The following is a 17,588-nucleotide window of genomic DNA, read 5'->3' as shown; positions in this document are numbered from 1 at the left end:
ACAGTGTGGGATAGAAAAATGAGTTATTCTGCTATTATGGCATACAATTTAATGATAACAAACAGAATTTAAACTCTGTAGCTCAAATTTATCTAAATATTTGTAAGTGGCCAACTTCAACATCAATTTCCAGAATATCTTTGTAATAACTTTTCTACTAACTTTTTTCACTTCGCATTAATAGTTGATTTACCTTTGCTGATACATTTTCCATTATCCAGCAAAGCTGGTCTCCAGGACTCGTCCTCAAGGTGATCTATTGGTGCACCATGGTGTGTCACTCTTCCTGTTTTCAATCCATAGAGGTGTTCAAATCCAGCTTTAAAGCTTTGGCTTATTTTATTTTTGGAAAAAAGCAATCAGAGTGCAAGATTAAAGTGAAGATCCGACCTCAGAAATACTGCATTTGAGGAAAGAGAAAAATCTTACCAGTAAGTCCAGAGTGCATCCCACTCTGTGTGCTGCTCAGCGCTGCCCATCTGCTGGAGACCATTTCTTTCTGTTTCTTTGTGTGTGTGTGTGTGTGTGTGTGTGATAAAGAGTGAGTGTGTGTCAAAGCTCTTATTGTTGGTTTATAGTGGAGACAAAGAGGCATATGCACACAATTTAAAATGCACAAAAGAAAACTGCATATACAAAGGACTCACACACCTTGCTCCCTAAGGAATGCCCCAATCGGGTAAAATCTGAAAGATCTGAGGGCTGAATAAGCAAAAAAGCTAAAGACATGGGGGAAGAGTTTATTCCTGAAAAAAGCATAAATGAATGCGTATTAAATATGAGTTTGTCAACTTACAGTAAGGTATTAAGCACTCCGCTATACAATTACCAAGGAAACAAGCTCTTGTTCCAGAAATCATCAATATAATTATTTGAGTTTGTGTGGAGCTCTTCCAACATCTGCAGGACTATTCTTGAACTTTTTTTCCTTTGTGATTTGATTAGAAGTTAAAAAAAAAAGAAGACAGTCTGAGGTTTTCCCCTATAAATTAATGGAAAATGCATTTCTGCAGTTAACCCCTTAATACCTAATGTATCATATAAATTGACAAATGTTATTTCTGAAACATATTGCATCACCTTGTGGTAAAAACTTGTCTCAAAACTCTGTTTTAAACAATCTGATGCTTGTGTACTGCCCCCTGGTGGACTCCCTACACATTGCCATAATTCTGATAACGAGGTAAAAAAATAGTGCATATATGCAAATTATTTTTGTCTATAATTTTTTTCTTTACATTTTGTTAAAGGGCCAAACAAAGACTTAAAAATAAAACCATTAAAATATTCTGTATATTATTTTTTGAGTCAGGCATTAATGGATTAAAGCAGAGCTGTTAGCTTGTCATCTGTCAGATTTACAACTGCCACAGAATACATAAATAAAATCGTTCATGATACTATAGAATTGTAGCAACTCTATTTATAGCATTACAATAATAAGGACAGCTTTTGTTTGCAATAAACACTACTCTGCTACACCTTGCAGCCCATTTCACACTCTGCCCAGAACAGTCCAGTTCCACAAATTAATACAGAAAAGTTGTCAGTCTAGCAACATGTTTTAATAAACTATTGTCTAATTTACATAATGTGCTTTCATGCAAATTTGCTTGATTTTGCTTTTCTTGGATGTTAAGAGAAAAGTGACAACATAAAACAGAATACAGCAGTCATTGCTCTGCATCAAGTGGCAGAAGCTCCAGTTTTTGGTAATCCAGCTGTGTTTGTGTGCTGTGTCAACCGCAGTGTCACTACATTAATGGTTCAGCTGTGATGATACTAGGTCAGGGCAGCGTGGGATTACTATTTGTGTGTGTGTGTGTGTGTGTGTGAGAGAGAGAGTGAGAGCTAGAGAGACGTTGCCCTGCTGGTAGCATTCTAACATGTTAATCCCCAACAGATTAGCCACTGTTTTACTCCCGTTCCTTTCACTACATTTGCTGCCTTTACATATCCATTTCTACTTCATTTCCTTCTTTCAGTGCTTCTGCTTTGATGATTTTGATTTCATTTATGTGCAATATTTAAAATTCGTTATGCTGTGATTGTCTCTTACAGTTGCCTGCCTGTCATCATCTTCAACACAACATCTAATCTGTCATGAATGGATTAGCATTCGCTGATCATTGCGTTGCTCAAACCCCAGTATCGTCAAATCAGTAGTTTCAGATTATAATATGACTTGTAAACACACACATCCATCCATTCATCTGTTTTTCAATCCTGGTATGATGGAGCCCAAAGTCCTCACATGACTTCTGAACACAAACACTAGTAATACATTTTTCAATAAAAGATACATTAAAAAGTGTATTTTACCAACAATCTAACAGACCCTGCTTGTTTACCTGTACCAGTGAATACCTGGCACTTTTAGGCACTATCAATGGATTTTTCCAGGTTCTGTTTGTACTGCTGATGTACTATGCAGACAGATAAACTCAGGTGATTGAGTAAAGCTCCAGACAGAAAGTTAATGCACGCAGAAAGACATCAAAAAGACAAGACAGATGGATAATCACAAGCACAGAAAACCAGCCCAGAATAACTGAACAGAGTGTTAATTGTCCTATTGTCAGGAAATGTGGTCAACAGCATTCCAGTCCTCCTCCTGCTCCTCATCAGTATTGAGATACTGCTGACAAACTCACAAGCACACACACACACACACACACACACACACACACAGAGTTATGTATCCATGACTTCAGGATATTACAGAATATCGCATTACACATTTATTATAATTTTCTTGAGATTCACTTTGACCTTTACCATTACTACGTCTTTCCTCAAATCAAATTATTGACATTGGGGGCGTGTCCTCCTCAGTTTCACCTTCATGATATTACATCATTAATTCAGAAAATTAGGACTCAAAAATCACATGTGAATGCTAGCCCCGAACCTCAAAAAGTAGTAAAAACTCATGTTGTTGGGTATTTTGGTCCCAACAAGGCCTATTCTGATCATCCAAATGACTGATATAAGGGCAAAGTAAAACCTCAACAGAAAACATACACACACACACACACACATACACACACACACACACACACACACACACACACACACACACACACACACACACACACACAGTGTGCTCACATTTCAGGAGTTGCAAATGATTAACAATCTTAGATTACAGTTACCCAAGAAACTGTTATGACAGCTGGTGTTATAATTATTGTTTTTGTTTTCACATGAAGTGCTGACCTTTTGTCAGCTACAGGATGTGAATTTTGGTGTGCTTTATATCTTCAGTGCTCACCCCTGATATCAGAAACTCAGAGTCTAATCAGTGCATGGCTAACACAGGCATGTGATCATGAAGCTGTGGGTGTGACACATTTCCCACAGCTTTCTAATGATTAGAATGAAGAACTTTGGTTTGAGGCAACTAAAAATAGGCACAGAATAGGCAGAGGTTTAGAGTTAAATTGAAATTAGGGATGGGACTTTAACGCATTAATAACATTAATTACATAAAACTTAGTGCATTTATAAAAATGAATGCATTTAATCGCAGTTTGTGTAACGTTTGTTAGTGCACGATTTTTTGGTACACCCATTACAATAATGTGCATGTCAGAGCTCGGCTGACATGCACATTATTGCCAACCCAACCACTATATATATATATATATATATATATATATATATATATAGTGAGTTTTCAGAGCAACTCTATTTTAACAAAAGCGACTGACAACCTTTTCTTTTTTCTTTGGAGACTGATGTGAAGGAAAAACATATATTCTTAGTAAGCGGTGGGTGCTGCCTCGGGCTCATTCCCCATCCAAAAGCACTCACAGGAGGCCCGGTCCTCACACAGCAGCAGTCCCAGCTCCCAGCTGCTGTCAGAACAGGAGATGTCCAGTTGCCACTAACTGACCCCGTTTCCCCCGGCTTACCATCAGATATTAATGTCTATTAATGAAAAGTTTGGATGAAAACATTTAAAAGTTAAAAGTAATGTAACATGTTGTAGATTCTTAATTAGAGGACAGCCAGAGCTGTTAATTAAAGTACTTAAATGGCACTTTAACTTTAGGTCTGCTCATTTTTGGCCTGGGATATTTTCTTCTTTTTTTTTTCTTTTTTTTCTACAGTTTCGAATTGAATGCAGTTAAAATTACTGCTATTACTTGGGTTTACAGTATTAATGTCTGTGTCTATTATTTCACTCAGTCACCCTCTGAAATCCATTTGATTTAAAAAAATGTTGCTTTTTGGGGAAAATATTATGAGATTAAAATGCAATTAATCAAGATTAATAAGCTACAAAGCCTCTAATTAATTTGATTAATTTTTCCTCGAGTTCCACCTCTAATTGAAATTCAATTGTTTTGTTAGAATAATAAAAATAGTAGAAATGAAATGCCAAACACTTATACATAACCTGGAGTACTGACCAGGACAGGAAATTATGGAAATCCTTACTGTAAATGTGTGTAAAAAATCCATCTAAGGCTGATGTTGAAAGTCATTAATCCAGTTGCATCTTTTGAAAACTGTATTGAGGACAGGAACATCATGACTGACTACAGTGTTTCCATCTATGTTAGTCTCAGAGTAGATGTAAAGCAGTCTGAGGGCTTCTCAAATCAACACTAGAGGTTGGTTTTAACTACAACAGCAGTGTACAGAAACGGACAAATTGTGAAAACTATAATGAAAAATAGAAAAGCATATAATTTGAAGAACACATTTATTTGGTCGTGTAACTTCACATCTTCTTCTGTCGGACCACTGCTGCAATGAGGGCGGCACCTTTCCCGCTGCCCTCCTCTGATGGCTGGAAGATCACCTCGCACTCAGGAGCCATGACTCTGACGGTCTCTTGGAGGACCTGAGAGAAACTACAAGCAGCAGCAGAAAGAACAAAAAGTAGTTTTTAACCTAACAAATAAAAAATGAATAATAAAAATAAACTGTGAACCTTAAATGATTGTTGCATGATTTCACACCAAGAAAATGATATTAACTGACTGTGGATGAAGTCTGTAGAGAGTCCCATCTACCCCTACAGTGATGTTCAGATGGTCCAGTGTTCGGTTCTCTCTGATCTTATCAACCACTGCTGCCAATCCTGCCCCACACAGCTGAGCTGCACGGCGTGACACTGCTCCACATACCTACACAACAATAAGGACCTTTATCATTGTTGAAACAGTTACAGTCTGTTGTCATCTCAATCGACCAAGCCACACAATGCTCCACAAAGAAGTGGAGAAATATTACCCAACCTCAATATGAGTTGCAACATGCTTTTTCAAACACTTAAGAAAAGAAAATAAACTTTTAACCTCTTTTTACTATTCGAGTCAAATTTAAGACCAGAAATAGGGCAGAAAAAACATAATGTCAAAGCACATAGTTTTACACTGTGTTTTAAAGAAGTTAGGAAGCACTGTAAAATGTAAATTTACATTTCTTTTATTTATATTTATATAAAAATATTTCACTGATTTACAAGCTGCATTTCAAAGAGAAAAAGTAACGAGATTATTACCATGAAAATATACCTTTAAACACACACACACACACACACGCACACACACGCACACACGCACACACACACACACTACATATAAGTTCTTTGCCATACTGATTTGTGCACATAAAATATGCCTTTCCCCTAATGTAATTCACACATATTGAACAGAGGTAGATCAGTGCCACATTAGTGTGTGCATACACGCACAGCTAGCTAGTGTTTCCAAACAAAGTGAGTGAAAAAATTGTTGTTAGCTACAGTGCTATGCTCCACACCGTTTTACCTCTGTGACTGCATCCCTTACTGTCCATCAGTGATGGATCAGATCCTCCATTCTGCCTCAGTACAAACAGTATAAACAACAAAGATGAACTATGAAGGGGCATCAGACCAGGCTTGAAAGTGACATGTGAAAAGATATATAGGCTCATGAAAAAGTAAAATGCTAAATATAAAATGACAAAAGTTTTGTGGATTTTATAATCAACAATAAATAATATCAGTTAAAGACTCAGGTGCTCCAGAGGTGAAAAAAAAAAAAGTATACATACACACACACACACACATATATATATATTAGTTTTAAAAGTTAATACAGTATCACTAAATTATTTTCAGCTAAATACAGGCCGTGAATGATTTGCATTATTTCTGTCAGTCACTTCAATAGAAGTAACCAAAAATACCAATGAGACCGCATTTTATTAAGGTCAGGTCCACATATGTAATTTCCCAGCTGAATGGATTAACTAAAGAGCTTAACAGTAAAATTGTAAATAGCTTGATTTTCACTGGTTGCATAAAAATCTGAGCACGAACACATAAACAGGTCTAAAGATAAAAACAGGAGTTCATAAATATCACGTGTTAGTTTTCTGTGTCCTACCTCTTTGACAATGATGCTGTCGTCACAGTTACTGTCGAGCCCCAGCTTCTGCAGAATACATCTGACCTGCAGTAGAGCTAAATTGTCACTAGAGGGAGACAACACACACACCTATATGAAGGCATAAACCAGCCACATTGGAATTACCAGTTACAGGTTTAAGTGACAAATCTGAAAACTAAACAAAGCAATAAAGAGGTGGATTACAAATTTAACTGAAAGTGACACACAGAAGCAGAATTTCCTTTACCTCTCTATTTGTGACAGATATTTAGTTTCAAATATCCCAGGTGTTTTTAAAGTTTCTGTGACATGTCCTCTGAACAGCAGCCCTCTTCTGGTTAGATCCAACAATACCTGACGTACAATTTCACCCAAATACATCCCACTGGTCAGCTTTTCAAACCTAAATGCACACAAACAAAAATCAGAAAACCACCTCAGCATGGGAAACACATGTTTGCAAGAGTATGCAGTGATAATGCTGACACAAGAAAATAATTCACATTGAAATATTAATGTTTATATGTCTGTTGACCAGGACAGCAGCATCATATATGTACAGGGATTGTTTCCAACCTTTGTTTCCCAGGGTTCACTGAGTCCTGGTCCACCTCACTGTCATAAGGTGTGATGATATCGTCCAGAGAGCCATCATCACCAAGACCCCCCCACTCTGTGTTTATACACATCTTTAATGTCTTAGCATCCCCCTCTGTTTTCCCAGTTTGGGCTCCACCATTCTGTTGAATGAGACAGAGAAACAATAATACAGGGCTAAATTTATTTTAAAGATTATCCTACTGAACCTCAGTGATGCTTTCAAACACTAAGTTCTACCATTTTCTCCTCTTCTTTCAGTGTGCCCTTGTCTTTTTCTGTTGTTCCTCTCCTTCGCTCAATCTTCTCAATGTTCTTCAGGTCCTCCATATAGCAGAGATTTGTGCCTGTTCCTGTGAGGCAGAACCACAGCTGTTTCCAGTATTAGACAGTACCAATCAAATATGTGAAAACACACCTGAGTACATGTGCCAAACATTTGACTGGTTCATACATGCTGCTAACCACATAATCTGGTTATATTAGAGACTAGATCCAGTGCACTTCAGAGAAACTCAAACATGCATTATTATTATAATAACATATCTGAATGTGTTATTGGAACCAGAGTTCTGAAAACATAGTCTCAGGGTTTATGTCACATACCAGCAATCATTCCAATTTCACACTGAGGGTCTTCATAGGCACAACTCATCATGGTTCCAACTGTATCATTTACCAATGCTACTATGTCCAGGTCAAAATCCTGCAGGTATGTACAAATATTTGAGCACAAAAAGAAAAGAAAAAAAAACACAACATATTGCTTATTTGTATTATTGAATTATCACATTACTTCTGAATTTACTCCTACATGCTTGCACACATGTAACATTTAGTTTATGACAATATTCAGCTAAAACATACAGAATTATGCTTTCCTGCATCTGTCAAAACATTATGGAGAACTGTATTTTGACTCACATTGCGTCTCTTGATGGCCTCTCGCAGCATGTTTACAACATCATGTCCTTCACAGTCTGTGGCCTTGAAGCCTTTTGTCCAGCTCACCAAGGTGCCCTACAAAATAACAGAAAATTCAGGGTTATTGTGTCCAATCTGCTTTATTGCATATTTTAGAATCAGAATACAGAATAACAAAAATGATCAAAGGAGAGATTTTTATGGCTGGAACAATCTAATTTGGCAAAGCTGAACTCAAGTCTAGGACTCACACTCTGGTGTCCACACCCACCGTGTCAATGGCAGTCTGCTCGCAGGGAAACGAGAAGGTGAAACCTGCAGGGAGATGAGCATTCTTCATCCCCATGTAGTCCAAGAAGTCACAAACACACTGTGCTATGTGGTCAAACAACTGGAGGCAGGCAGGGAAAGACAGAAAACTTGTCAAAACAACAAACAAAATAAAATTTTTTTATTTAAATTCAATAATGATTTAGTTAGAAAGCTGAACATAATTTAATAAATGCACATTTGATTAAGTTGAGACCCAGTTTGCATGGTCTGTTTGTATGCAAAGCATTTAAGTTGTAATTATTCACATACAGTGTATTGAGGATATTTTACCTCCTCTCCACTGCCCTGCATAATCTCCAGTGGAATGGTGTAAAGTTTATGGTAAAGTCGAGCAGTGTGTCTTTTAAATCTCACAAGCAAAGCTCTGAAGTTTGTTCCCCCCAGATCCAACGCAAGGTATTTTCCTTTCTCTAGACAAACAAAAAGAAATTGCAGAAAGATTGTATTAGAATATTGAAAATTGATTTTTTGTTGTTAAACATTTTAATGAAACTGTACCAATGTGTGTTATCTGATGCATGTCAGTGTGTTTAACCAACAGTGCTGCAAAGTCAGTTTTAGTTTCAGACCTCTGCCATTAGGTGTGTGGTATACATATGAAGGAAGCATCTTGATTGTTGAGGGGCCTTCATGCCTCAACCCTGCCTCCAGCCCAGCCCTCATCCTGGCCTTGACCAGCTGGAGCTGGTCTGGACTCAGTCTGAATTGAGACAGCGTCTCATCTACCTGGAATACCAGCGATGTTATGTTTGAGATAATGTCAATATTAATAATGATCATTTCTATCATGTCCACATTTGAAGAAATTTTAATTCAGTTAAATTCAGCTTTATTTGTATAGCGCCACTTCACAAAAAAGTCATCTCAGGGCACTTTACAGACAAATCAGTCTGAGCCAATTCATAATAAATAATAGTCTCGTTACGAAAAACCAACAGTTTGCATCGAATCTTGACTTAAATCCAATTCCCCATCCTGTGCATGCAAGAGGTGATAGTGAAAAGGAAAAACTCCCTTTTAACAGGAAGGAAAAACCTCCCAACCCAGCTCAGGGAGGACAGCCATTTGTCTTGACTGGTTGTCAAATACCAGTAAAAGAAAAAAAAAAAAGTAATTTAGACGACCTAACCTTTCGCCTCTGTGATGCCAGACGCTGGGCAACTGCTGCTACCAAGGCAGCTCCTTTGCTGCTGCCACTGTCTGAGAGGACGAATCTAACATGGCACTCAGGAAGCAACCGTCGCACCACTTTATGGAGACGCTTAGGATACCTGAAAAGTGGGAAGTTGATTTAACAAATGTATTTTAATAGGTCATAACAATGTGAGCTTTTATTAATAATGAGAAACCCCACTAATGCAGCAAAATTAATCTACCAGCTTCCAAGTTTACAGTTTTCCCCTCTGTGACACATGCAAAAGCTCATCAATGTGCACCAACAATGTGAGTTTGGGGGACCATTTCCACCATAACTTACTGTGGATGTGTCTTGTACAGAGTTCCATCCATGCCTACAGTGATTCTTAATCCCCTCAAATTCCGGTTTTGCTTGATTCTTGTTAAGATGGCGGCCAGCCCTGCAGCCACCAGATTTGATGACCTAAAGGACACTATTGTGCTGACTTGTTGAACAGCAATGCAGTCGTTAGGTGATGGGTTCAAATCAAGCTGCGTTAGAATGTCCATGGTGTTTTTCAGACCATTTCTGTACCTGAGAAATGAATGAAAGGAGAATATTTATAGTTTGTTAGTTTTCAGACAGTGACAGAATAATAAAGAATAATAAAGAGAACTCACTCCTCCATTGCTGCCACGTGTGCAGTGGTTATCTTCCCTTTGGTCCGTAGGGCATCAGACACATGTCCATCAAACAGCAGTCCACGTTTAGCCATCTTTACCACAACCAGCCTCACCAGCTCCCCGAGATACAACCCACTCACCATCTTCTCAAATCTACAGTTAATGTAAATATGGTGGACAAGAGACACAGAAGGGCTGTTATGTGCTGTGCATGTTTGCTACATCATGTGATATCCTAAGAAGAGACAAAGCTTTCCCTCACATTTGTTTGCCAGGGTTGGTGGAGGCTGCATCGACATCCCTGTCAAACTCTGTTATGAAATCATCCAGGGCCCCATCATCTCCAAAAGCTCCCCATTCAGTGTTCACACACATCCTGCCTTCATCTCCCTCCACCAGGTCAACATGACACATCTCCTCCATGTAGCATGCATTTGTGCCAGTACCTACACACCAAGGCAAACAGAATACAATTACATTTAAATTAATATTGCTACAGAAGACTGGCTAAAGTTCTAATCCTAAGTGAGTATTAATCCAGTTCAACACTCACTTTTTAATGCAATGAAGTCCTCTGACTATTACTGATAACACAGACAAAACACACACTCTGCACGAACACGTACACAAATTAACCTCTAGAGAGAGCAGCATATTAATTAAAGATTACAGATTTAAAATACTTCATACTTTAAATAATGTCAGTGTATATATCAGTGTCAGTGTATATATATATATATGTATATATATATATATATATATATATACACGCATATATATATATCAGAGAATTATGTTTATACTTGTTCACTTTAAAAGGTCCAGTCAATGATTTTGTGCCACAGCTGTTAGGAAACTGTATGCACATGCATTTATTGAGTTCTTTTTTTCCTTAGGTTTTGGACCTCAAGTGGGATTTTTCATTATTTGCATAGAGAAATTTTTGCCAGATTAGAATGGCCATTTAAATGTAATCATATCAGAGGTGTAGAGGAGAAGCTTCTCAATGGTAGAACTACTCATCTAAACGATGACAATGGGTCCTAATAAAACCCTGGGTATAATAAGCAGATAAGCAATAAGCAGGATTTTTCCAGAACAACTGGAAACCATTGCCTGCCAACGTGAATAAAATAAATGATCTTACCAATGATCAGGCCTACTTCACAGAACTGATCATCAAAACCACAGGTCATCATTGTTGCCACAGTGTCATTAACCATAGCTAGCACCTCGATGTCCATACCCTGAAGAGTTATACAAATTACAGTGCAGCTTAAAAAAATGCTTCATTTTTTTATAGGGCAAATTTACATACAGACTTAATTTTGTCTAAGAGCTACAGTTTTCTCCTTTTTTTATTTGTCCGTTTTACATTGTCTGAGGTTGGCATTGTGTCAAAAAGAAAAAGAAAAAAAAACTTCTTACATGCAGTTCACCTACAAGTAATATCTAAAATAGTCTTCAGAAACATTAAAAATTCCCACTAACAAGAAGCATCACTTTAAAAAGCACATCATGCCTCGGCTCTTCAGCAAATCTGTTAACAATGTCATACCCCAGTTTTGTTGATTGCATCTCTGAGGACCTGGACCACATCTTTACCCTGAAGGCCTCGAGCCCTGTAGGTCTTACACCAATTTAACAACAATCCCTACAGATATAAAAAGGTTTGTTTTAGGGGTCTACATGGAAAGACTTAACATCCACAGTTACAGATCATGAAATCCAGATGTTTGGATGCAGAGTCCTACCTGATCCAAGCTGAGGTGTTCACAGGGGAAAGAGAAAGTGAAAGCGAGAGGATGTCTCTTCTCCAAACCGATGTTCTTTTCTTGCAGGAAATCCTTTACAGACTCCGACACATGGTCAAATAACTGCAGATGAAAAGTGATGCATGGAGAAGGTAAAAAGGTTGAAAATGGCCATCATTTCATTGAACTACCTGGAAATCCCAAACTCCAACTCCCATTCTTCACAAAGTCTTAAAGAATTTAGCAGATTTCTTACTTCTGCTCCTTTCCCAACTTGCAGCTCCTTTGGCATTGGGTAGATCCTCTCCTCCATCTCCACTTCCCCCTTCCTGATCCCCACACCCTCTCTTACTTTAACTTGGAGCACCTTAAATTTGGAGCCCCCAAGATCCACCGCAAGAAACTGCCCTTTCTCTGCAGAAGTGAACAAAAAACCACCAGAGGCAGAAAGTCTGTTATCTGTAAGCATCCTTCAGAAATTCTAACAGTTCAGTGTATTTTATCAATGAGACAGACCTGATCCATCAGGAGTGGAGCGGACAAGTGTTGGCAGCATCTTCACGGCTGCAGCTGCATGGCTTTCTGCCGATAGCCCCTTCTTCATTTCAGCCTGAAAACGTGCCGAGATGTCGCTTAACTGGTCCTCATGGAGACGCATTGCATGCAGGAACCTGTCCACCTAAAATAGATGTGAGAGAGGGAGAAAGTAAACAGAAGCAATAGGCTGCACTGACTTTAACCCTTTATCCTAGGGATTTGAAAAAGATACAGAGAAAAAGTGAAAAGGAAGGGAAGGAGAAATTTTACTTTCTCTTACGTTCAAAGCAGTTGTCGGACCAGGTTTCTAACTTTTCTTAACATTAAAGTTGTTTAGTCCTTCCCTTTCATTATTGTTTGTCCAAGAACTTGTTCATCCTTGCAACTAGGTAGAATTTATTTCAATGCTCTTTTTTGTGTTTTTATTTTCTGTTTTCTGTTGGTAGGTCAGCAAAACCTGCTGTATGTGACAAACACTGAGACGGCCACACCAACATATTCTAAACTCCCATTAATCAAATGCTTGTCCTTAATCAGTTCTATAAAATTGTAATGACTTTTACAGAGTTAACTTAATTAAACCATAAGAAACAGATAAGCATGGACTTTGAAAAACATTTCTTTAGACAATTATAAAGATCTGACCTGGTTCAAAGATGACTGTAATGCTTTCATTAAGGTCTTTTAAAAACTTCAGACAGTATGATAAAAAATAGTTGAAAGGCTTTAAAATCTGCGTAAATGTTAAGACTATAGAACAGCATCTTTATATACTTCTAACAAACATTTCTTTCATTTTTATATTTTTTTGTAATAAAGGAAATTGGTGTAATTCTTAAATCTTTTCTGTTATTTCATTTAAATGAATGCAAACCTAGCATTGCATTTATTAATGGTTAATTATACATATATTAACAGCTGCTTTTTGCAGCTACCAGATCTAAAATGATAATGGCGTCTAATAAAGTTTAATAAAACTTTTATTCTGCACTAAATAACAGTCATTAGACAAGTAAGTTTTCTTTTCTTTAACCTTTTATTTAAACAGATAGGAACCCATTGAGATCATAATCTCTTTCACAAGGGTTACCTGGCCAATAGGCCCACAGCACAAGTCAGTATAAAAACCAGAAAATAAAACTATGAAATTTAAAATTTGATACCGAGACATTTACACTCAGGGGAAAAGAACAACACTCCCACATTGATTTTTGTGTAAAAGGCAGTTAAAGGTATCAAACACAACAAGATCAGACAGCTCCAGGTCATTTTGTAGCTTGTTCCAGTCTGGTGGAGCAGCAAAACTAAAAGCTCTTTTCCTGAGCTCAGTTCACACATGATGGACAGACAATTTGTAAAAGTCACAAGAGCACAGTGCATATCAATTTTCAACTCTTTATAAATATTATCTCAAATATATATAACATTTACAATAATAATATTACACATAATAATATGTTTATACATCAAGATAAGCCACTCTTTCCCTTCAGATATTTAGAGATGGCCAACCAGCTTTATTGTACAGATCACAGTGATGAGTTTGAAAGTTACAACCAGTTATAAATCTCAATGTGGTATACAGAGTGTTTTAATTGAAGGTATTTATTTCAAGCAGAGGCATAAAGGTTATGGACGCCAGTCACATCCTCACAGAGAAACAAGATGTGTTTCTAAAATAGAAACCTAGTTTCATTTTAAGTTTTTCAATGTGTTCATTGAATATCAAGTTCTCATCTATAATAAGCCTAGACATTTATAACTTATCAATTTTTCTAAAGATGTTCCTTCAAAAGTAATGATCTGCAGTGTGGTGCTCGATGATTCCTTCAAGGTAGAGAATAACATGAATTTGGATTTGTCTGCATTCAGTACAAGTTTAAGTTTTTGAAAACGAAACTGCACAATGTTAAGAGTAGACTGTAATTGAAGAACAGTCTGTGTAACACATTTGGCACAGCTATAAGTGATAGTGTCATCTGCATAATGGTGATAATAGACATTTAGCAAATCCTTACACAGACTGTTAATATAAACGGTAAATGAAATAAGTCCCAGGACTGAGCCTTGGGGCACACCCTTGGAGACCTGAAGAAAAGGGTAAGTGAGTCCTTCAGCCTGTACACTTTGTGTCCTATTTGACAGATAAGTTTTAAACCAGTTCAATGTATGCTTTAAAAAAACAACATCTAGCAGAATATTAAATAATAGTTTCTGGTCAAATGTATCAAATGCACTGGATAGGTCAGAAAATAATGCGGCACAACATTTTTTTTTTTTTTGTATCAAGTGCTTCTGTTATGTCATTTATTACTTTCAGAGTAACTGTAGTAGTACTGTGACTTTTTCTAAAACCAGCCAGATAAGTTGATAGAATATTATTGACGTCTAAAAATAGTTTCAGCTACTGACCAGTCTTTTCAGAACTTTAGCCAAGACAAATAAGTTTTAAAAAAGGTCTGTAGTTGTTCATTTCAGATGGTCCCTCACCCTTTAATAGTGGCGTAACAAAAGCAGACTTCCAGATTTTGGGAATTTTGTTTCTAGAAAGGCTAAGGTTGAAAATGTAAGATATTGGTTTAGCAATATAATTACAACTAGCTTGATGAACAAAGGTGGAATATAATCAGGACCAGCTGCTTTCTTAGTGTCCAGTTTTTTGTAAAAGTTCATAGTATCTATTCCTTACACAGTTTTTGGTTTCTTTTGTATCAGACATGTGATACAAAACAAACCAAAACTATCTTAGACAGATTTTTAATGGGCTTTATACTTTCCACACTATTGGTTAATACCAGGTTTTCAACACAAATTATTTTGGAGATAAATTATGTAAAAAGCTGAGGTTTAGCACCACAGTGCACCATCCCTACATGTTTATGAGACAATGTCCCACCGCTGGTTATGATTATTAACTTGATCTGTGCTTGACTTTGAGTCTGTATCACTGCTAGGAGTATTAATACTTGGTCCCTGTTGGAAGATGCACAAAATAAATAAATCTGATCGAAAAGAAGCAGCAATGCTAGTAGGGAATAATGTTAATCATTGCTCAACAAAAGACAAATGGTGACTCAGTAACCAGGGAGATTGTCTGCCAGAAACTGATTGAAAGGCTGCGGGAGCGTGTGCAGCCTCTTAAAGCTGTGTCATTGTTTGCCTTATGCTTGTTTGCATTTAGAATGTGAAATCCAAACATTTATGTGTACATTTACCAAATTCTCATTTCCGTTGATGTTCATCACTTTGAATAATCTGAAAATTGCTGAATTTTTTTTATCAATAAAATGTTAAATACCTTAAATGGCCTGATTTCATTCAACAGTCATACTGTACAAATTACTGGCCAACTATTACCTTACATCTATTATATTTTTAATGTGGAATCAGGCTCCAGAATAGTAGTTTTTCTTGCCAAAAACTGATTATGGCATCTGTAATAAAACAAATGCACTTTTAAATGGCTACATTTAATTTAAGAAAGACAAATAATACATAGTACTGACCAACTAATGCAATAATCCACTCTAAAACCTTTTTAAAATGGAATTAAGCCTTAAAATAGTGGTTTTTGGACTTCTATCCACTACTCCACATTTCACAATGGAATTGGGCCTCAGAAAAGTAGCTTTTTTTCTTGCCAAATACTGATTAGGGGCCCTGTGTTGTCAATACAACAAATATACCTTTAAATGGCTACAGTTTATTAAAAAAATATTATACAGATTAAAGGCCAACTTGTACAATGCATGTACTTCTATACCCTTTAATAATAGAACTGCGCCTCAGAATAGTAACTGTATTTCAAAAGGACCTCGTTTCATTCAAGAAAGTCGTATTGTATAGATTTTAGACCAACTGGAGCCTTCCATCCTTTACATTTTAAAGCTAAATAAGAGCTTAATCAACAAAAAGTGATTAAGGCCCTTGTCTTGCCACTGAAAAGTTGTGTATTTGACTTTATTTTATTGAAATAAAATCCTTGTAAAATGCTTGTATTTGCATGCTATGTCTGTTTTATACTGAGAGGAGAAGTTGCAGACCAGAAACACCAAGAGAAACCAAACAACACGGCTATAACCGAGCATCTGGCTAGCAATCACTTTATGGAAAAATGGTCCTTGGATGGTAATGGCCATAAAGGCGGCTGCCTAGAGTGCCACATGCTGGAGGGGGGTCTCAAACTCACAGTCCATGAGCCAATCGAGGCCTGCAGGACGATGTTTGTTGGCCCTCTATTTACATCAAAGGTAAGCGTTAGTGCAACCTGTGCGTTTTTCTCAAAAGGACCTTTTTACGGATTCCTTATGCTTGCTGTGTTTTCAACACTCAAATATAACTTTAAGTCACACGACCACAGCACACAAACCATGGGGGCATAGCAGCAAAAACATACTCTTCAGACAGGAATGAAACGCACATGGAAATATCAGAGACAGTTGTCTGTGACGCTAAAACTGAGGAGGGTGAACACCTCTGGTCTCATATACAGTGCATGTTTGGAGGATAAAGTAACTAACAATTACAATAATGATATTACTGTACAAGCCTTTTCTTCATTTCAGTACAGTTAGTCTTGTTTGCATCTGCCCAATACGTTTACAGCATGGGCTCAAAGACAACAGAAGAAATTCTGTGTATTTGGATTAATTTAGTCAATTTGCATTTGAAGTAACCCCAAACTAAAACAATATGTAAAAATTAGGCATTAAATCAATACAATTGATTAAATCAGCAAGAAGCTTGACATAATTTCTTTACAAAGCAATGAAGAGTAAACCAATCTAAGCATCAAATCCAGTACCAATCCTGGAACTTGCACAGCTTGGTTTCTTTTTGCAGTAATAATTAAATTACCTGCTTTTATTACATTTACACAAAGCATCTCCCTGCAACTGTAATGCATGATTGGATGTTTAATTAAATTTTTGTGTCATACTGGCGTAATTCTTACCTTCTTTGTGGGATCTTCCTGGAGTTTGGAGAAGAAGAAGGAAACAAGATGAACAGCCAACATCTTGAAGTAGAAAACACTTTAGCATGAAAACAGCTAGTTTGTACTTGAGCTTGAGCTCCTGTCAGATGAGCGTGAATAAGCTTCACTAAAATAATGGAAAATATATTTTCTCTTCTGTCACTTCCCGTTTTTTGTCTCACCGAGTCCACAGAGCACTAATCACCCTCTGTACCAACTCAATGATTAACAATAGGCCAAACCCTCTTTTTACCATCATTACCTTGACTCTGTCTT

The 17,588-nt window shown here is 37.1% G+C and overlaps 1 protein-coding gene across 1 annotated transcript; it reads right to left on the bottom strand.

Annotated features, from left to right (window-relative positions):
* Positions 1–4,723: 4,723 nt before the first annotated feature.
* LOC121639057 (hexokinase HKDC1-like) lies at positions 4,724–17,398 on the bottom strand. The gene is made up of 21 exons (XM_041984235.1): positions 17,292–17,398; positions 12,317–12,479; positions 12,057–12,214; positions 11,801–11,923; positions 11,605–11,700; positions 11,194–11,293; positions 10,309–10,492; positions 10,044–10,199; positions 9,724–9,957; positions 9,376–9,517; positions 8,816–8,972; positions 8,517–8,656; positions 8,185–8,304; positions 7,914–8,009; positions 7,596–7,695; positions 7,230–7,342; positions 6,969–7,132; positions 6,640–6,795; positions 6,390–6,477; positions 4,996–5,141; positions 4,724–4,865 (listed from the first exon to the last, which is right to left on the bottom strand). The coding sequence occupies exons 1-21, from the start codon at positions 17,352–17,354 to the stop codon at positions 4,733–4,735; spliced, it is 2,832 nt and encodes a 943-aa protein (XP_041840169.1). The 5' UTR covers positions 17,355–17,398; the 3' UTR covers positions 4,724–4,732.
* Between the last annotated feature and the right edge of the window lie 190 nt (positions 17,399–17,588).

This window comes from Melanotaenia boesemani, chromosome 1, assembly GCF_017639745.1.
Source record: "Melanotaenia boesemani isolate fMelBoe1 chromosome 1, fMelBoe1.pri, whole genome shotgun sequence".
NCBI lineage: Eukaryota > Metazoa > Chordata > Actinopteri > Atheriniformes > Melanotaeniidae > Melanotaenia > Melanotaenia boesemani.
Note: the sequence above shows the minus strand (reverse complement) of the source record. Positions and strands in the feature narration are given on the sequence as shown.